The sequence below is a fragment of the Crocodylus porosus genome, unplaced genomic scaffold (genome assembly GCF_001723895.1).
Source record: "Crocodylus porosus isolate Cpor-Errol unplaced genomic scaffold, CroPor_comp1, whole genome shotgun sequence".
Taxonomy (NCBI): Eukaryota; Metazoa; Chordata; order Crocodylia; family Crocodylidae; genus Crocodylus; species Crocodylus porosus.
In genome coordinates, this window is record NW_017728926.1 from 12,005,779 (window position 1) to 12,022,280 (window position 16,502).

Below are 16,502 nucleotides of genomic sequence, written 5' to 3' on the forward strand. Positions count from 1 at the left end.
ACTCTTACAGAAGAGAGCAGGACTGTCTCAAGCATGTGCAAACCCAATTTGCCTTTGCAAGGTCTCTACACAAAAGCCTCCCCCTGTCCTCTCAGAATGAAATCAAAAGGAATTACAGAGCTCTTAAAAAGAAGTCTAAAAGGAGAATCCCTCACAAGCTCAGGGAAATCATGCTGCTTTGCAAGGGTGTAGGTTGTAGCCATGTTGGTCTAAGAACAAAGGCAGACAAGGGTCTTGCGGTGAATCTGATATCTTTTAGAAAATACCAGATTCACCCCAAGAACCTCATCTGCTGCTTTGCAAAGCTTTTAAATTGGGCTCAGGCTCACGCCAACTAGGGTTTTGAGAAAAGGGATATAAACAGTGAGATATCAACACTATATGAGGTTAACTGGAAATTTGTTTGACTGTCCCACTAAAGAGAGAGCACCAAAGAAGGGGGTAGCAGTAACTGAGAGGGCTGTGGAAGGGTGGCATGCAGGGAGCATTTTTGGAGGGAGGAAAGTGGCAGTAGAAATAAAGTGGTGCAACAGGTTCTGCTTACAGAGCTCCCAAAACTGGACCTCCTAATAGATAATGTGCCTAAGAGGGTGTTCTTGAAAGTACACAGGCCAGGTAGAACCTCCTGGCACCTATACTGTGATGCTCATTTCAGCCTCTGTTAAATAGCAGGAAATTAAATTCACCACCAGCGCTGCTGCTGTTGTCTCACTTCTGATGAAGCAAGGTCTGCATGGGCAAGATAAAGAAAAGACGACAGACAGGGCAGGGGGGAGGGAGGCTAAACACACCAGAACTGAAAGGTGCAAGCAAGGTGGTTGGGAAAATAGATTTCTTAAAAGGTTTTACGCAAAACTGCCTCTTCCTACTTGTAAAGGAGAGCCTTGTAATTCATCAGCAAGATAATCCTGAAGTATAGGGGCAGATTCTTGATCAATACAGCAAGGTACAGCACTAGAATCAGCCAGGCACAAGTGGCTCTGCTATCGGGTAGCGAGAGATATGGGTGTGAAACCTGCTTGCCCTCGTGGAGGTTTCAGAACACCCCCATCCCTATCATCTGTTGCTCTTCGGACACCAGAGATAGAACATACGTTTGAACGTGGCAAGATTAAAGGTTCAAGCTTCCAGAAGGAAGAAAGCAAAAGCAGTGAAACCGCCAGGAGGAAAAGACCTACGAAACTGAGCCAATTTTTGTTGCCTTTGTACTTGCTTAGTGGAATTTTACCTACGCAATTAAAAGCTACTTACCCTATTGAATCTCATGAGGTTCAAGAAGGTTCAACAAGGACAAAGTGCAAAGTCTTGCACTTAGGACCGAACAATCCCATGCACCAGCACAGGCTGGGGGTGACTGGCTGGGCAGCAGCTCTGCAGAAAAGGACCTGGGGGTGACACTGGGCAATAAGCTGAACAGGAGCCAACAGCATGCCCTTGTTACCAGGGAGGCTAACGACCTCCTGGGCTGCATTGGTAGGAGTGTTGTCAGCAGAGTGTGGGAAGTACTGGAGTCCCGTGTCCAGTTTTGGGCCCCCCACTACAGAAGGAATGTGGGCACACTGGAGAGTGCCCAGCGGAGGGCAATGAAAATGGTTCAGGGGCTGGGACACATGACTGGTAAGGAGTGGCTGAGGGGCCTGAGCTTATTTAGTCTGCAGGAGAGAAGAATGAGGGGGGAATCAAATAGCAGCCTTCAAGTCCCCGCAGGGGGGTTGCAAAGAGGATGGAGCAGGACTGCTCCCAGCAGTGGCAGGTGACAAGACAAGGAGCAATGGGCTCCAGTTGCAGCAAGGGAGGTTTAGGATGGATATTAGGAAAAACTCTCATTAGCTGAGTAGAAAAGCACTGGAACAGGTTACCCAGAGAGGTTGTAGAGTCTCCATCCTTGGAGGTTTTTAAGCCCCGGCTACACAGAGCCTTGGCTGGGATGATGTAGGTGGGGAAGGTCCTGCCTGCAGCAGGGGTTGGACGAGATGTGACCTCCTGAGCTCCCTTCACACCCTCATTTTCTATGATTCTACCAAGTGGTCCGATACTGGAGTTTACACGCTCTGCATTAGCATCTTTTTGTGAACTAGCACAGAAGGGAAGAACACTTTCAGGAAGAGGGTTACTTATGCCTAGCAGATCAGTTGTGTAGCTTTTTGGTGCTGCTATGCAAATTCTAGTAAATCTGTCACTCCACAATTGGTCATTAACCTTTTCAGGTGACTGCATTTTAGGACACTAAGACAGTGCCATTAATAACCAACATGGTCCCCTTTCCTAAAACAGATTCACTCATCAAGCCCCTGATTCGGTGCTAAGTGTTCAGCTATACTGAAGTCAGATGTTGGGAAAAGACAAAACACTTGTAGAAGGCAGGAATGGACACACAGACAATAACCAGGAAGTCTGGCATTTATTGTAAGGGTTTGTTTTTTTTTTCCTTGTAACCAGAGAATTACCATAACCCGTTTTCATCAACGAGCTTCAGAACATCACCTTTTCACAAAGAAGCCCGTTTGGTACGTGACTTGGAAATCAAACATTCATAGTTAGAATTTATAAATTGAGAGTGAAGGATGAACCAGTATCACAACGCCTCTCCAAGGAGCAGTGCCACAGCACAGGACGGCAGAGAACAATGGAGGCAAATAGACGACTGGACTTGTGCCCTTGAAGGAAATGAGGGGGAAAAAAATGTAATGCTGTATACAGGCAGCTAGAGATCAAATAGAAGTGAGTAGGTTTTGGCACTAACAGGACAGAGAGAGATAATCCACAGGTACTCATAAGAGTTCAAACGCTTCAGGCTCTGACTGTGTGTGTTTCTTGGTGCCTCATCCAAAATGGATTAGGATTCAAAGGTCTTTGACAGCCTAAAAACCACTGCTAGTAAACACACGCAACTCTTGGCCCATTTTTAAAACTATGAAGGACAGACTTCCAAAACAGAGGGGGAAAAACCACTTAAAATCTGAACTCGGGGCAAGACACTGCCGCCCTTTTGGAGGAAGCTTAGACTCTGGTTCATCCTTGGACCTTTTCCTTACCAGATATCAAATAGCATTAAGGTTGGTTTTCCTTTAAAAGAAGCTAATATACAGAATATAAAGTACAATATTTACAACAATACAGTAAACAGTTTCATTTCCACTCTGATCAGTAGTAGTCTGTTTTCATGAGTACAAAAGAAACTCTTCAATGACTAAGAGAGTAACTCAGAAAATGGCATGGTCTTGGAAGGAGTTAGCCAACAGCTCCTATTTAAACATTACTTTAATTTTTTTATGGGGGGGGGGGGTGAGGGCGGTTGGTGAGAATTGAGCTATACAGATTTGTTTTGTTTTTTTAACCCTAGGGACAGTACATTAAGGATTTTCCTTTTAGGTGAAACCATGTTACACAGGAAGTGTGTTCAGTGCCAGAACTTTTAAAGACTTTCAAATAGGCTTTTACATGAACTCTACATGTGGACTGTCAGTTCAGGCAGTCAGCAAACAATACAGAGCGCAGACTGGCAACATGGTGGTTCCTGCATGTTCCACCGGAGCAATGACACGGACCATCAGATTCAAAAATACCGCTTTTTATTTCTTAAGCAGTTGTTCCAGCGCTAGCATCCTGGCTTCCTGAAGAGACAGCCCTAGCAGATTAAAGACCTTTTCTTGTTTTGCAAAAGTGCTTCATTCACAGAGTGCCTCTGAGTGAAGAGAGAGGCTTGATAATGATCTTTAAAAAGAGCTGATGTGGCATTTCTCTACTTCCTCCCACTTCATTTCTCTCCCCTTCTCCAAGAGAAGAGCTGGACAGCTTTTCCCCACCCCCCAATGAGACAGACTCAGGATCCAAAACTCTACATAAATGCATGCAAGGACATGCTAAAAGTTTAAAATCAATTGTTCCTTCACTTTGCTGCCAAAGATCTGGCCGAAGGGCCACCTTTTTGGCCTCTCCGGAATCAGATCAGCAAAAAGCTGAATTCAGAGCTTGGCAGGTAAAGGTGTAATCAAGTTCACCTTTAAAACCGGCATGCATAATGCAAGCCTACACAACCATTTACTTGCCGATTTGGGGTGATCCCAAATTTAGGTTTGATTAGTAAGATTTCATGCAACTCGAGGCCAACATAAAATGTCTGCGACTTCTATTCTCCAAGGAAACTACTTAAAAACAAAAAAAGTATTCTGCAGCCCCAGAGATGCATTTCTGTGCCAGGGCATAAGAACATGACTGTGAAAAAGCCAAATTGAGTAAAATACCGTGAACCATGGTATTTAAGAGCCTAGTCCAGATTTCTCATCTCAGTAGAGTTGTATTACAGTAAGAGAGCACAGGGAATATTAGAAATACTTTGAATCATCTGTCACAAAAGAAAATTTGGTGGGAACCTCCTCTCAAAAAAACCATTAAGGTCCTCAGAAACGTAGCACTCGGGAACGAAGCACGGTCTTTCATTAAGATGATCGTGTTCCAGGCACAAACACGCTTCCATCAACAGAGTCTTTTCACAGCGCAGAGCTAAGGAAAACAAGCAAATGCTTCCATCATTGCAACATTAGTGTTCCTGGTACGGCTGTAAGCACCCTATGCATCACCCATGCTTTCACTCGACCAAAATCAGGTCTGACCACAGAACTTGTATTTTTTTTGATGGCAAGAAGGATTATCTTAAAAGTATCCCTTTACTACAGGGAAACAAAGCCTTCCTGCATACAGGACCAGAGTCTGATCTGCTGCTTTAATATCCACCGAGTTACTTCCAGCTTAAAACTTGTTTAAGGAAAGAAAGATGCTTAGTCCAATTTATAGTTGGTTTAACTGTAAACCAAGTAAAAAAAAATGCAAGTTGTTGTAGATCAGAATTTAAGCACTGCATCTGAAATATTTTTTGTGGTTAGCAGGCAGGTGGCAGTCCATATCTCATCCTTTAGTGTCAATGATGATGGGTCATGGTGGACGGCTGGGGAACAGTTCAGATGTTGGCAAGACACTTGGAAGAGACGGGAAGAGCGCTTCACAGCCGTGCCTGCTGCAGTGTCTCTCGCACTGTCAACTGAAACTGTTGAAAATTTGGATATCCTCAAAGCAGAGAATAATTTACGTGGGAGGAATCTGATTTCCTAACAGACTTCAGTTTGCATTTTAAAAACTCTAATAAAAACAGAATATACTGCGCTTTTATAAAAAGATTAATGCATTTAGCTTAGTTGCATTTCATTATTCCCCCTGCCTCCCCCACCCCCCAAACCTTGATTTAAAACTATTTTGATTCCTTGTTTGTAATCTCAAACAACATGACAATTATGAAATCCTTGGAAAAAACTTTGTACCACATGATTCTTTGGACATTTTTGAACAACATGCATCCACAAAAAAAGCAATGGCGATTTGTTCACTGAAAACATTTTGTTTTTGTACAAACCCATTTCAGGAATTTGATCTATTATTATTATACTGCTAACAAGCAAAAACATTTTGCTTCCTTGAAATCCCCTTTTTTTTAAAAATATGAGAAAAACAATGAGGAGGATTTTCTGATTGTAAGTCTAAAAAAAGTGTCAATATGACACTGCATTAAGAATAGAAAATAAAAATAAAGTATTTACAGCTTTACAAAGGAAAAGAGGTCATCAAAATGATTTCCAGCATTTTCACAATTTTTTTCTTTCTGGCAAGCTTTTGATCTGGTTGCTACAGACTTGTTAAATGCAAACAAAACGGGACCACCGTCAACTAAGTGAGCAGCATTGTTTGAAACTAAACTAACCAAAAACCTCACAGGAAACTATCGCGGGGCAACCCAAATAAATATCACAGGGCTGACCCAATAACTACTAAGTCCTACACTGCCTAGGCAAAAATTAAACCCTAAACCCAAGTGTGAAGACCTGTTTAATAAAAATAAAAGGTGGATTAAATATGTTTATAGAGAAAACAGACACCAACAACCATGGTAGTCTCTTACCATCATATACATTTCACCATCATACACGTTATTTCTTTACTATACTACATTCCCACATCCCCTACACTTACAAATGATGCATCCCCATTACAGCTGCTCCTCATAATTATGGCTATGGGATGAACTGTAAAATACAGATTTCCTGACATCTCTGCTTCCTCACTCAGCCCCACTCTTAAAACCCAGGATACTCTCCTCTCTTCTCCTCCTCCTCAACATGCTGGCCATGAAAGGCAACAACCCCGAACCATTTCTCCTGGTAGAACACAATTAGACAGAGAAGTCTGCAGCACCTACTCAGGACGGCTATTGAAGCTGCTCAATTTCTCTGCTGAGAAAGGAGCATTTCATAATTTGAAGACAGCTGAATGGCAGCCTCCTGAGAGGCTAAGTCACTACACAAGTAAATTGTTAAACTAGGCTTTCACCAAAGTCACTAAAGCACTACAGACATTCAGCTTTGGCATACAGTCTTTCGACCTTTTGAGAAACAACATATTTAGCAGCCAAGGTTCAAAACAGACTCGGTAACCTTTAGAAGTATTTTTCATTTAAAAAAAACCATGCAGTCCCACTCCCATTAAAAAGTGGTAATGATGACTGGCAGACATTTCACTTCTGTCCTCCCCCTGCCCCCCAGGACAAAAAAAAAAAAAATCGCACCCTTAATTGAACATAATGTACTGCTTTGGCTAGATAAGAAGTGATAAGAATGAGCACTTTGGAATAAGGTTTCTTTTGTAAAACACACTAAAAAAAAAAAAAAAAAAAAAATGTTAAACGCATAATGGATGATACCTTGAAAAAAAGGCCACAAAAATCACAGCACGATATATAAAGCTGCTAACAAGGAAGAAAGCTAATAGGAGGTAAAAATTATATGGATGTCCTTACATAGCTTTTCATGGATGGGAAAATAAAAACTCATATTGTGGATCCAGAAGGATCATCACAGCATTATTCTCCCCACCTGAAGAAAGGGCAGAGGATGCACTTGATTCACATGGCCTGCAAAAAACGCAGTTTGGGTCAAAGCGGAGTTAGCTATAGCTTGGACCAGGTTAGATCACAACAAAAAGCTGATTAAAGTTGCAGATATTTCAGCAGGGATCCACCAAGATGATACCGCCCCTCAAAGGCCAGGAAGTTGTGCAGATATCTGAGGCATCCTCTCCTTAGTACAGGCACTACTTTGCTGAGACTTGTGCTCTTGTAGGAGGAAAAACAGCACTAAAGCACACTGGCCATTTCCTTGCAATGCCATCCCCCTACATTTAAATATTGGATCATGAGATAGAGGCCTGGAAACAATGCTCAGAAGTTAGGTCACCGTTTGAGGGTCTCAGCTCCATGCAATCTTATAAAGGCCTGCTAATAACTTGATGTTTTTTCTGTCCAATCTGTGAATTGGTAGGAGGGGAAAACCTCTCCCCTCTGCAGTAGTTTCAAATCACTCTGGGGAAAATCTTTCATGAAAAGGATGAAAAATAAAATCATAATTTGATGTTGACCCCTTGAGTCTTAACTGGTCATTAGCTACATACAGTTAACTTTCAAGAGCTCTCAATTCTGCCTTCAACATTGACCTGCAAAACTCCCTTGTACTATGTTCTACATGCTTCAAAAAAAGTCCACCCTTATTTTTATTAATTTTTTTTTTTCACTCAACAACTCATAATGACCCCCCAAAAACAGCTTCTCTCACATTATCAGTTCTCCAGACAGGAAGTAAACAACAGACTTTTTGGATGCTGCTTTCTCTGGCTTAAAATACAGAAGGTATATAAGACCCAAGTCTTCTTGCTTTCTCACGGGAAGCGTTTGGCTTTTCTTCCCTAATTCTAGGGTAGCAGGATATTAGGATTCATTCTATTATGCCCTAAAAATGAACTGCAGTACTTTCCCATTTTCAGCTTTTCCAAAAGAACAGTGGTCTGCGACTGCAACGATGTCACGTCTCAAGCCTACACCTATATAGCACAATGCGTCAGTTTGAGCTTGATGCTTCACCTACTCTACTAGGCTTCACAAAAGCAGCATAAAACAGTTATCTTTCAGGAAGCAAAGTAAAACCTGCAAATGTTGGGGGGGTTTTAAATCCTGGGGAAAAAAAAAATCATGATTTGAAGGGCTGATTCCCTCCTAATCCAATCACTGGAAACAAAGGCATTGTAATAAGACATGCCTCCTCAAAGGAAGCTCTACAGATAACTAAACATGTGCAAATGTGGTGGGGTTTTTTTCTTTTTAGCTTTTCTTCCACCTGGAGATAACTGTAGCCCAGCTGGGACCATAACATTCCATATAAATAAGGCTAGCTTTTTTTTTTTTTTTTTTTTTTTGCATAGTAGTTTAACAGTGATATTCCCACCCCACTGTACCTTGTCCACTTGCTTTGCCGCCGAGCTGAGAAAGGCTTCTTGGGATTTCGGACTCTGGCAGAAAGCTTGTGCAGATTTCAAAGGTCTCTTCACCCATACAGACGGAATGAAGATGCCCTTTTAAATACCTTATAATGGTATGATTGGCTTCTAACCCCATGCTATTATTAATGGGGTTAACAACTAAATTTGGAGGTGTTTGCATTTTTATGCCAGCCCCCGCCACCACGTTCATATCTGAATTGCAGCGTGTTCACTGCTCAGTTTGCCAGTATTCCTTTTGCCAATCGTTGCAGCAGTTCCTTAAATCACACGTAAGTCTATCAAGACATCCAAAACCTCTGCAGCACCATTCTCTGCTGCTGCCAGAATTTTTTTAAATTATTTTTTATAAAAACACCTGCTATTAATATTCCACTGGAGCTCAAAGTGGCTCAGCTTGGGGCAAAGGCACAATTAAAACACCATTTTTTTTTTCTTACAGAAGTCTGCATTTGTCATTTGTATAACAATAGAAATTTACAGCACCAATCCTTGGGTGGGGTGGGGATGCGTATTGGAACGAGTCCTCAGGAGCCCTGCGTGAGGGCTTGGAAGTCTTTTCGGTCAGTATTGTTTTTACTCTTTTCTGCATTTATCCCTTTCACTGGAATGCTCTCATTATTTATCAGCTGACCATTGGCTCCACGTCCGCCTCTCTGTCAAACTCATCCTGAATTTCATCTGTGTTTCCTGAGTCGCTGCTGGCTACAGAACTGGGAGAAGGAGAATTTCTGTAGAGAAATCCAGAGAAAGATTCAGAGATGATTAAAACAGCACTACTAAAACAGACTGTAAGAAAGCAACGTTTCAAACAAAAACCTCCCATTTGCTCCAAGTCAGATGCCCTATGCCTACGTCACCATGACTAGATTTAGGTCCATTAGTGTGTTTTATTCTAATAAAAATGTCCTAATAATGATTCTAGCATTTTTGTCCAGCAGCTTGAGGGATACAATGGTCAATCTCTGACCCATCCAACACAATACTGAGCCTGAGAATTTGCTTTAGAAGTCTTCCGTCACGTTTGGTTTTGCCAGGTTAACTCTGGTTCAAATCCAGGACCTATTTTATTCAAACTCCCAGTGTTTGAAGGGAAAAGGAAGGCTGCCTGCTTCATACGCTAGTTATACTGCCCGTTGCTACCTTATTACTAAGGGCTTTCTACTCAGTCTATTAAAAGAATCAACAATGTTAAGTGTCTTCTGGAAAAAAAAAAAAAACCCTTGATATAAGATGCACATTGTGGTTTCTTTTTACCGAGTGGCATATATTGGCTTTGTTCTGCAGAGGCTACACCCCCTGAGAGCAGTGGAAAGTCTGTGTGCCTATTAAAAGCACTATCTGGTCTTGATTAACTGAAGAGTAATACTTGAAAAAACCAAAGCAATGCCAACAGAGGACACCGCATTGTTGCATGTTAGGAAGCTGCTTAACTCACCGTCTTTCAGCTGACCCAAGCAGCAATCAGAAGAGTTTTATTTAAATTGCTATTTAAATTAAAAATAGTAAACTGTTTCTGCAGAAGTTCTGTAAAGTAGATGGACCATGGATCATATTAATTTACCTATCAGCAGAGCCTTTGATAAGCCTACGGCAGGTTTCCATCTGTACATCCAGGCCCCTCTTCATGCTGCACATTTCCATATATTCATGAAGATGGCGATTCATGTCACTCTTGGCTGTGGCTAGCTCCAGCTGTGCCCAACAAGAGAAGTAGTCAGCATCAGATAGGGCTCCCTGCTAAATTCCTTGGTCCTGTTCCCTACTGGCGCTATGAGGATGCTGAAGTCATAAGCATTCTCGTAGCTTACCCCAGGCATGTCTATAACATGGAGACTGCAGTCTAGAGGTGATCTGTGGCTACTTTTTTCTAGCAGCATGTCCAGAACGGCAAACCAGAGTTCAATTCTGCTGCTTTTGACAACCCTTGGCAACAAAACACCTGCCAGTGTTCAGCCATCAGTAATAATCTAACCCTACAAACTGCCCAGGATGCCATTTATATTGTATGACTCACAGGTCAGCCTAAAGCTATAAGAAGCTCCAGCAGTTCAGTTTGGCATTCTCTGTAGTCATTACTTAGCAGGGATTTCCCAAGGAGAGAAAATGTTACAGAAAACTAGCAGAATCTTAATGCATTTTATTTTATGCTGGCCTGGGAGGTCCTTTACCCAGTCATTACAGCATCGTGCTCATTTAATACAATAGCCTCAAGTATATTATGGCACTCAGGGCCAGGAAACATTATATGGGCGTGGCAGAGGTCAAAACTCTACAGTGTTAAAATCCATTAGGGGCATACAATGCATGTGGCCCAGAATACATGCCCTTCCCCACTGAAAATTGAAAAACATTCCCTTTTTAAAGATACAAAAAGTGTACTTGCATATTTCCTCACCTCAATCTGTCCGATAGTTTCCTGATATTCTTTGTCTCTCGTTTTGAAGAAAGATTCTGTTTCATGTATCAAGTTCCCCAGGTTTTCCTCCTGCAACCGAAAAATTTGACAGACCAGTTAGGATAGATCACAATTTAGTCTGCCTTGTGCGCAGATCTTCCTGAAGATTTCACTTCATTTCAGATCCCCCTACAAAAACAGCCATGCATCATTCTCTCTCAGCAAAAAATCCATATAGAAACACTGCTGTAGCTTAGGAAAGAGCATCCTCTTAAAGGTCCCAGACAGAAAGCTACAAGCAAGTTCAGCAACTACAGGCCAAGCATCTCCACAGTGTGCACAAAACAGCTCGCTCCATTATCGAACGTGTGCATTTGTTTAAAAACATGGACTCTTACATTCTGCTGCTGAGGTGCTTGTTTCAAAAGTTCTGGTTTTAATATTTGTAAAGAAAAGAATTTTGCTTTGGAAAAAAAATGATTAACAGATGGAGTTAATCATCCCACTTTACTGAGCATCAGTGACCGCAGCCTTATACAGACAGTGGCACAACCATTTCTTGGAGACCTCAGAGTGATTAGACACGGGTTATGTAGAGCAGATATGCAATACATGCCAGAAAGAGGATCAAACACGATACACTGGAGGTATTGTTGTGGATTAATGAAAGGGTTCATGAAACAAGGCAGCACTTTAAGATTTGGGTAAAAAGGAGGAAGTAGTTGGTCTCAAGAGTCGAGGACAGGTGTACAAGTGAAAGGAGCAATGCAATATAAAAAGGTTACTTAAATTATCATAGCACATAAGGAGCATGCATCAGAACCGCACTGGGCTAGACTCTCTAAAATATATGAAACTATTAGGTTTCAACTACCATTTGACAGGCAACAGGACCAAACCCTGTGACTTCTACACCTTGGCTTAGCCAACCAATCTTGATTTGAGAACTTCACGTGGTGAGGAATCTTCCACATCAATAGGTCACTGCTGCTTACACTGTTAGATTTGCACTTTATTTGCAATACAAAACTACTGAGCCTTTGTTTTCAACTCTTTGATTTTATTATCCCCTTTCCTGTTAATTCAGAACTGGCATTGACCAAAAAACCTCTGCCCCATGTAGATACTGTTGAACTGAGTTACCTTCCATCAGACTGTATTAAAAACACATTTCTCTGAATTGTTTTGTAAAAGCTTGTATGTAGATAAAATTGACCGCTCCCATTATTTCTCACTGCAATTTTTGCATTTCCCGTTCTCTTCCTGATATCATTAAAGTACTGAATAGCATGAGGCCAAAAGCATGTATTCACTATAGGATCCTGCTAGAACCACCCCGCCATCCCCACCCTCAGACAACAATTTCAATTTACAATTACTTTGAAACCAATCACCTGACCATTTTTTAAACCATTTATGTGTCGTATAGATTTCGTACAGCATTTTTTGAAAATCAGAATATCATGAAGATGTAAATTAAGATTTACAGAAGTCTTAAAATATCATGCCACTGCTATTAACCAAACCTCCACTCTCTCAAAGGTTGCATCAAGATTTTTAGGAAAAAAGGTTTTGGCAGACATATCAATCAGCCTTAAATTTTGCTATCATCCTTTAACTACATCCAGAGCAGCCTTTTCACGACTTTGCTTGGGATGGATGTCAGACTGACTACAGTCACCCCATTTCATGCAAAAGGGCTTTAAGAAAGGAAGTCAGAAATGAAAGCCAGGGAGATGCTGAAGAGGAACTTGAAAGGAAAAGAGCTATGGGAGGAGAGACTCAACATCATAATGCTTTATGCGCCCAAGGACTGGGCAGACATTGAAACAGTCTATTCTGAATCACCATCTACAAGACAAATCTACCCTTTCCTTGTATAATTTTCATTTAGAAGGGTTTAAGCCTCTTAAAACCTTTAGAGTTGCAGCATGGAAGGGCTGAATTTTGTAATGCTCTGCTTATACATGCACACATGGCTATATGCAAATAAATCTGTCATTAATTCCAGCACACAGCTACACTACATTATCACTCTGCCACTCTCTGCTCACCAGAAGACACACAGTGAAATATGCTGCTTTCTGCAGTCTTAGCACTTTTAAGTAATCTCTGCAGTTTCAGTGCATGCCATACGATACACAAATGGGAAGATGTAAATTAACAAACTCCTGGAAGTCGACACAAGACAATATTCAGGAGACCGCTGCCTCAGCATCTTCATACTCTAGTCATAATCATGGAGGAAGGCTGGATTACTTTTTATCCAGCCCTGCCATGCTATTCACTAATGGGAGTAACAACACTGGAGTTGGTCTATACAATGCTGGGCCCCCCATTTAAGTCTCATCTCCCAGCACCTACCACAAGATTTACTAGACGGGCCAGTTTCTAACAATCAGGTTTACATCAAACGTAGACTAAGAACTGAAACAAGTCTGTTTGTTGGCAGTAAGCTCCAAGAGATTCCTACCAGGTAGCCTTAGCAGAAGGGAAAAACAGAAGCACAGACCCTAGTGTTTCAGAAGATCCTAGGAATCTCATACAACTCAAAGACCCCAGCTTTTCTGCCTTGTTAGTTTATAAAATATCTGTTATAATAACTGAGCGGTTGCTTTCTAATGTACTAAGATTTACGATCTTTTTCTCTTTGTCACATAGGGGCCCTATGTTTGGGTCCCCATATCCTGCAAGTGTAAAAAGTTACCTAGAGGCAGACTGGGATATAAGTTTACAGTGCGCATCAGTTATTCCATGGTAACTGCCCATGTGTGCACTCTTACCCTGAAGGAGATAAAAGCCTCTCAACAAAAGTGTGGCAAACTAACTAAGTGTGGTGCATAAAGGGTGAGATCTAAAGCAACAGGTTATGAGATGCCATTTCCCTTCCTTAAAACACCCAAACAAGCAAACGACCACAGTGCATTTTCTTGTTTTAGTTCAAAGATTCCCAACCCCTGGGCCACAGCCCGGTACTGGACTGCAAAGGGTTGGCTGCCGGACCAGATGTCCAGAAGCGACCGGCATACTGCGGACCAGCAGCCAAGCCTTGTTTATACTCAGTATAAAAAAGGGTCAGCTGTCAGTCACTTCCAGTCTGCAGTATGCTGGTCCACAGTTTGCTGGTCCGTGGTCACTTCTGGTCCAGTCTAGAAAGGTTGGGAACCACAGTTTTTGTTGACACTAGCTTTGCATAATTTTAATGTGATATTTAAGTTTTGAGACAAAACTGAACAGGAGATCAGTATTGGAAGCAAGCCAAAGGATCGGAAAGAAAAGCAGGTCTGCTGGGCAAACAACAGCCAAGTAAAGGCTGAAGTGACCCATCAACTAAACGGACGTTGTTAAACAAGGGAAAATAGATCTAAACTCACCTCTCCTTGGAGGTCAATTGAAGGATTGCAATTTGTGAAGTCTTCCCAAAGCAGCAGGGTTTCCTCATTCTCCTCCCATGTTAAACTGTCACAGTCATCATCGAAGTCAAAGGTCTCACGCCTATGAAAATAGCAGCATTAAGCAGTTGGGTAAGAACTCACTCAAATCATGGGGGGGTGGGAATTGAGTCTTTGGAACCACCTTCCAAAAAAAGTGCTGCTTCGGAGATTGAATTGAATTAAGAAACACAGCAAAGTAAGGGCTAAAAAATGTAAACGTTAGTAGAAGAGACTTGCCATTGTCTGCAAGACGCTGATACTTAGGCTTCTCGCCACCCTGCAGCAGAGCACAAGAATCTTATCAACATCGATTTCGTTTAAAACAGGCCATTCCAGATTTAGCCTCCAGATGGTGCTAGAAGTTTACCATAGAACAGCTTGATAACCACAAGAATGTTTGAAAACTATTCACTTCATATAGGAGGAAACATTGACCCTAGAAAAGCAGTTTTTTGGAAGTTTGCAAAGGAATGAAAACAAAGCCAAGAGTAAGTTCCTTTAATTTTTTTTTACCATCAAACGGAAAGGTTTTACATAAAAATTTCCCTGCAAACTGAGCATTATAGCTGCAAAGAAGAATCTAGGTACGAACAAATGAAACTGTCACCATTGGTTCCTATTCTTTAACACCACAGAGAAACAGGAGAGCATAAAAATCTATACTTGTTTAGTGTTCAGGTCAGTATTAATTTGTGATACTGAGCAATATATACTTTCTTAATAATACATGGGAAAAACAGTCTTCAACAATATAAATGTGTCTGAGTCCCTTCAAATGGGTCAGCTGCTACAGAAATCAGTTATAAACTAAGCACTTGAGATTCTCAAGCTTTGAACAGCAGCAGAATTGTAATCCTACTCTAGCTTTCTTTTCCTTGTTAAAAGTACAGCCTGAGAAAAGTGCTTGAGATTACTAATAGAACGGGACCCTTTTATATTCTACGTCGTTTCAGGCTTACAGACACATTTTTGTTTCCTGAGTTCATTTCCTTTTAAGTAGATAATATCTCAAGCCGGAAGCCGAGTCCAACACTTTGTCTTACGAAGAGTTTAAAGAACTTGGCAAGAGGAGGGGAGGCGGAGAAAGTATTATACTCGTCACCCGTCTAGCTGATTTTTAAAACTTGTACTTTTGTGCTCCTGCCCTTCCCAACTCAATCTCTTTAATCAGTTCTTTTCACTGGAAGAGCTCTCACTGGTTGAAAGGATAGCTACCTCCCAATTTAAACTGCTGCTTACTTCAGCTGGGCACATTGTTCAAAAAATAGTTGTTTGTTTTATTTGACTACATAAGGCCTTTCACTAGCCACCACTTTAATAATGTTCTGCATTCATTAGGACTCTAAATACAAAGGTTATTTTCTTTTCTGCTGTTGGTACAGGCTGGGCTATTTGGAGGTCTATAAATCAAGACTCTTCCATCTCACAAATCCATTAAGAACCAGGCATATATCAATCTGCTCCTCCACAATGTTTATTTTATAAAGGGATTTTTGGGGTAATCCTATGAACGCTGTGTCATATAGGTCAACCACATTTGATGTCAGTGGTAGAATTTCCAGCAGGTGCTGTTGATACTGGAGTTCTCGCTTATTAAACTTGCATTTATAAGAACAGTCATTGTATGAAGTCTGTGGCATATTAATAATGAAACTATAAATTACAAAACAGCGTGTTGGTAATTCACTGGAAACAGAAGTAGCAGGCACACATGAGCAGGGCAATGGCATATGTAGGACAAGATAGGAAAGAGACAACGAAGATGAATTAGTCTTACACCCAAGGATCTTCAGATTAACGGCACAAGTGAAAAACAGGCTGTCCTTTAGAGGGAATGTATATGCTCCAGAGACTGGGAAGACCTGCTAATTAGGAAAATGCTAGAGAGGGGATTTCACCACATAAACGAGATCCCAGTTTTCTTGCTTAAGCTGGTGTAAATGCAGAACAGCTATTTGGCTTTAATGGAGCTCCTCTGAGCAAGAGCATAGGACTTCTGAACCCCACCATCCCATGCTGCAATAGCTCCGAGGTGTAAAAAAAAACAGACAGTTCTTAAGTTAATAGCACCCAGACTTTTCAGCTCTACAGAACCTGCCCAAACCTCTACAGTGAAAAAATTCCTCCGCAGTTGGTACAATCGTTTCATTCTTTTAAGCTAATATAGTATACTTTTTCATATGCTACTTCCTGTCCTTAAAAAACCTATAACTAGCAATCCTGGAGATGGAGAATGTAAGCTCCTCAGTCATAAGCACCTCTATATTAGTACTTGCCTTCCCCCCTTGACTAAAGTT

General features: G+C 41.4%; 1 protein-coding gene across 1 annotated transcript in view; it reads right to left on the reverse strand.

The window, feature by feature from the left end:
• Positions 1-2,384: 2,384 nt before the first annotated feature.
• Positions 2,385-16,502, reverse strand: part of IFFO2 (intermediate filament family orphan 2) — a 58,067-nt gene continuing 43,949 nt past the window's right edge. Inside the window, exons 7-10 of the mRNA XM_019541726.1 lie at positions 14,146-14,266; positions 10,772-10,861; positions 9,938-10,068; positions 2,385-9,104 (exon numbers count right to left, since the gene is read on the reverse strand). Of these exons, the coding sequence (XP_019397271.1) occupies positions 8,999-9,104; positions 9,938-10,068; positions 10,772-10,861; positions 14,146-14,266 (448 nt within the window). The 3' untranslated portion in view covers positions 2,385-8,998. The remainder of the gene's footprint in view (positions 9,105-9,937; positions 10,069-10,771; positions 10,862-14,145; positions 14,267-16,502) is intronic.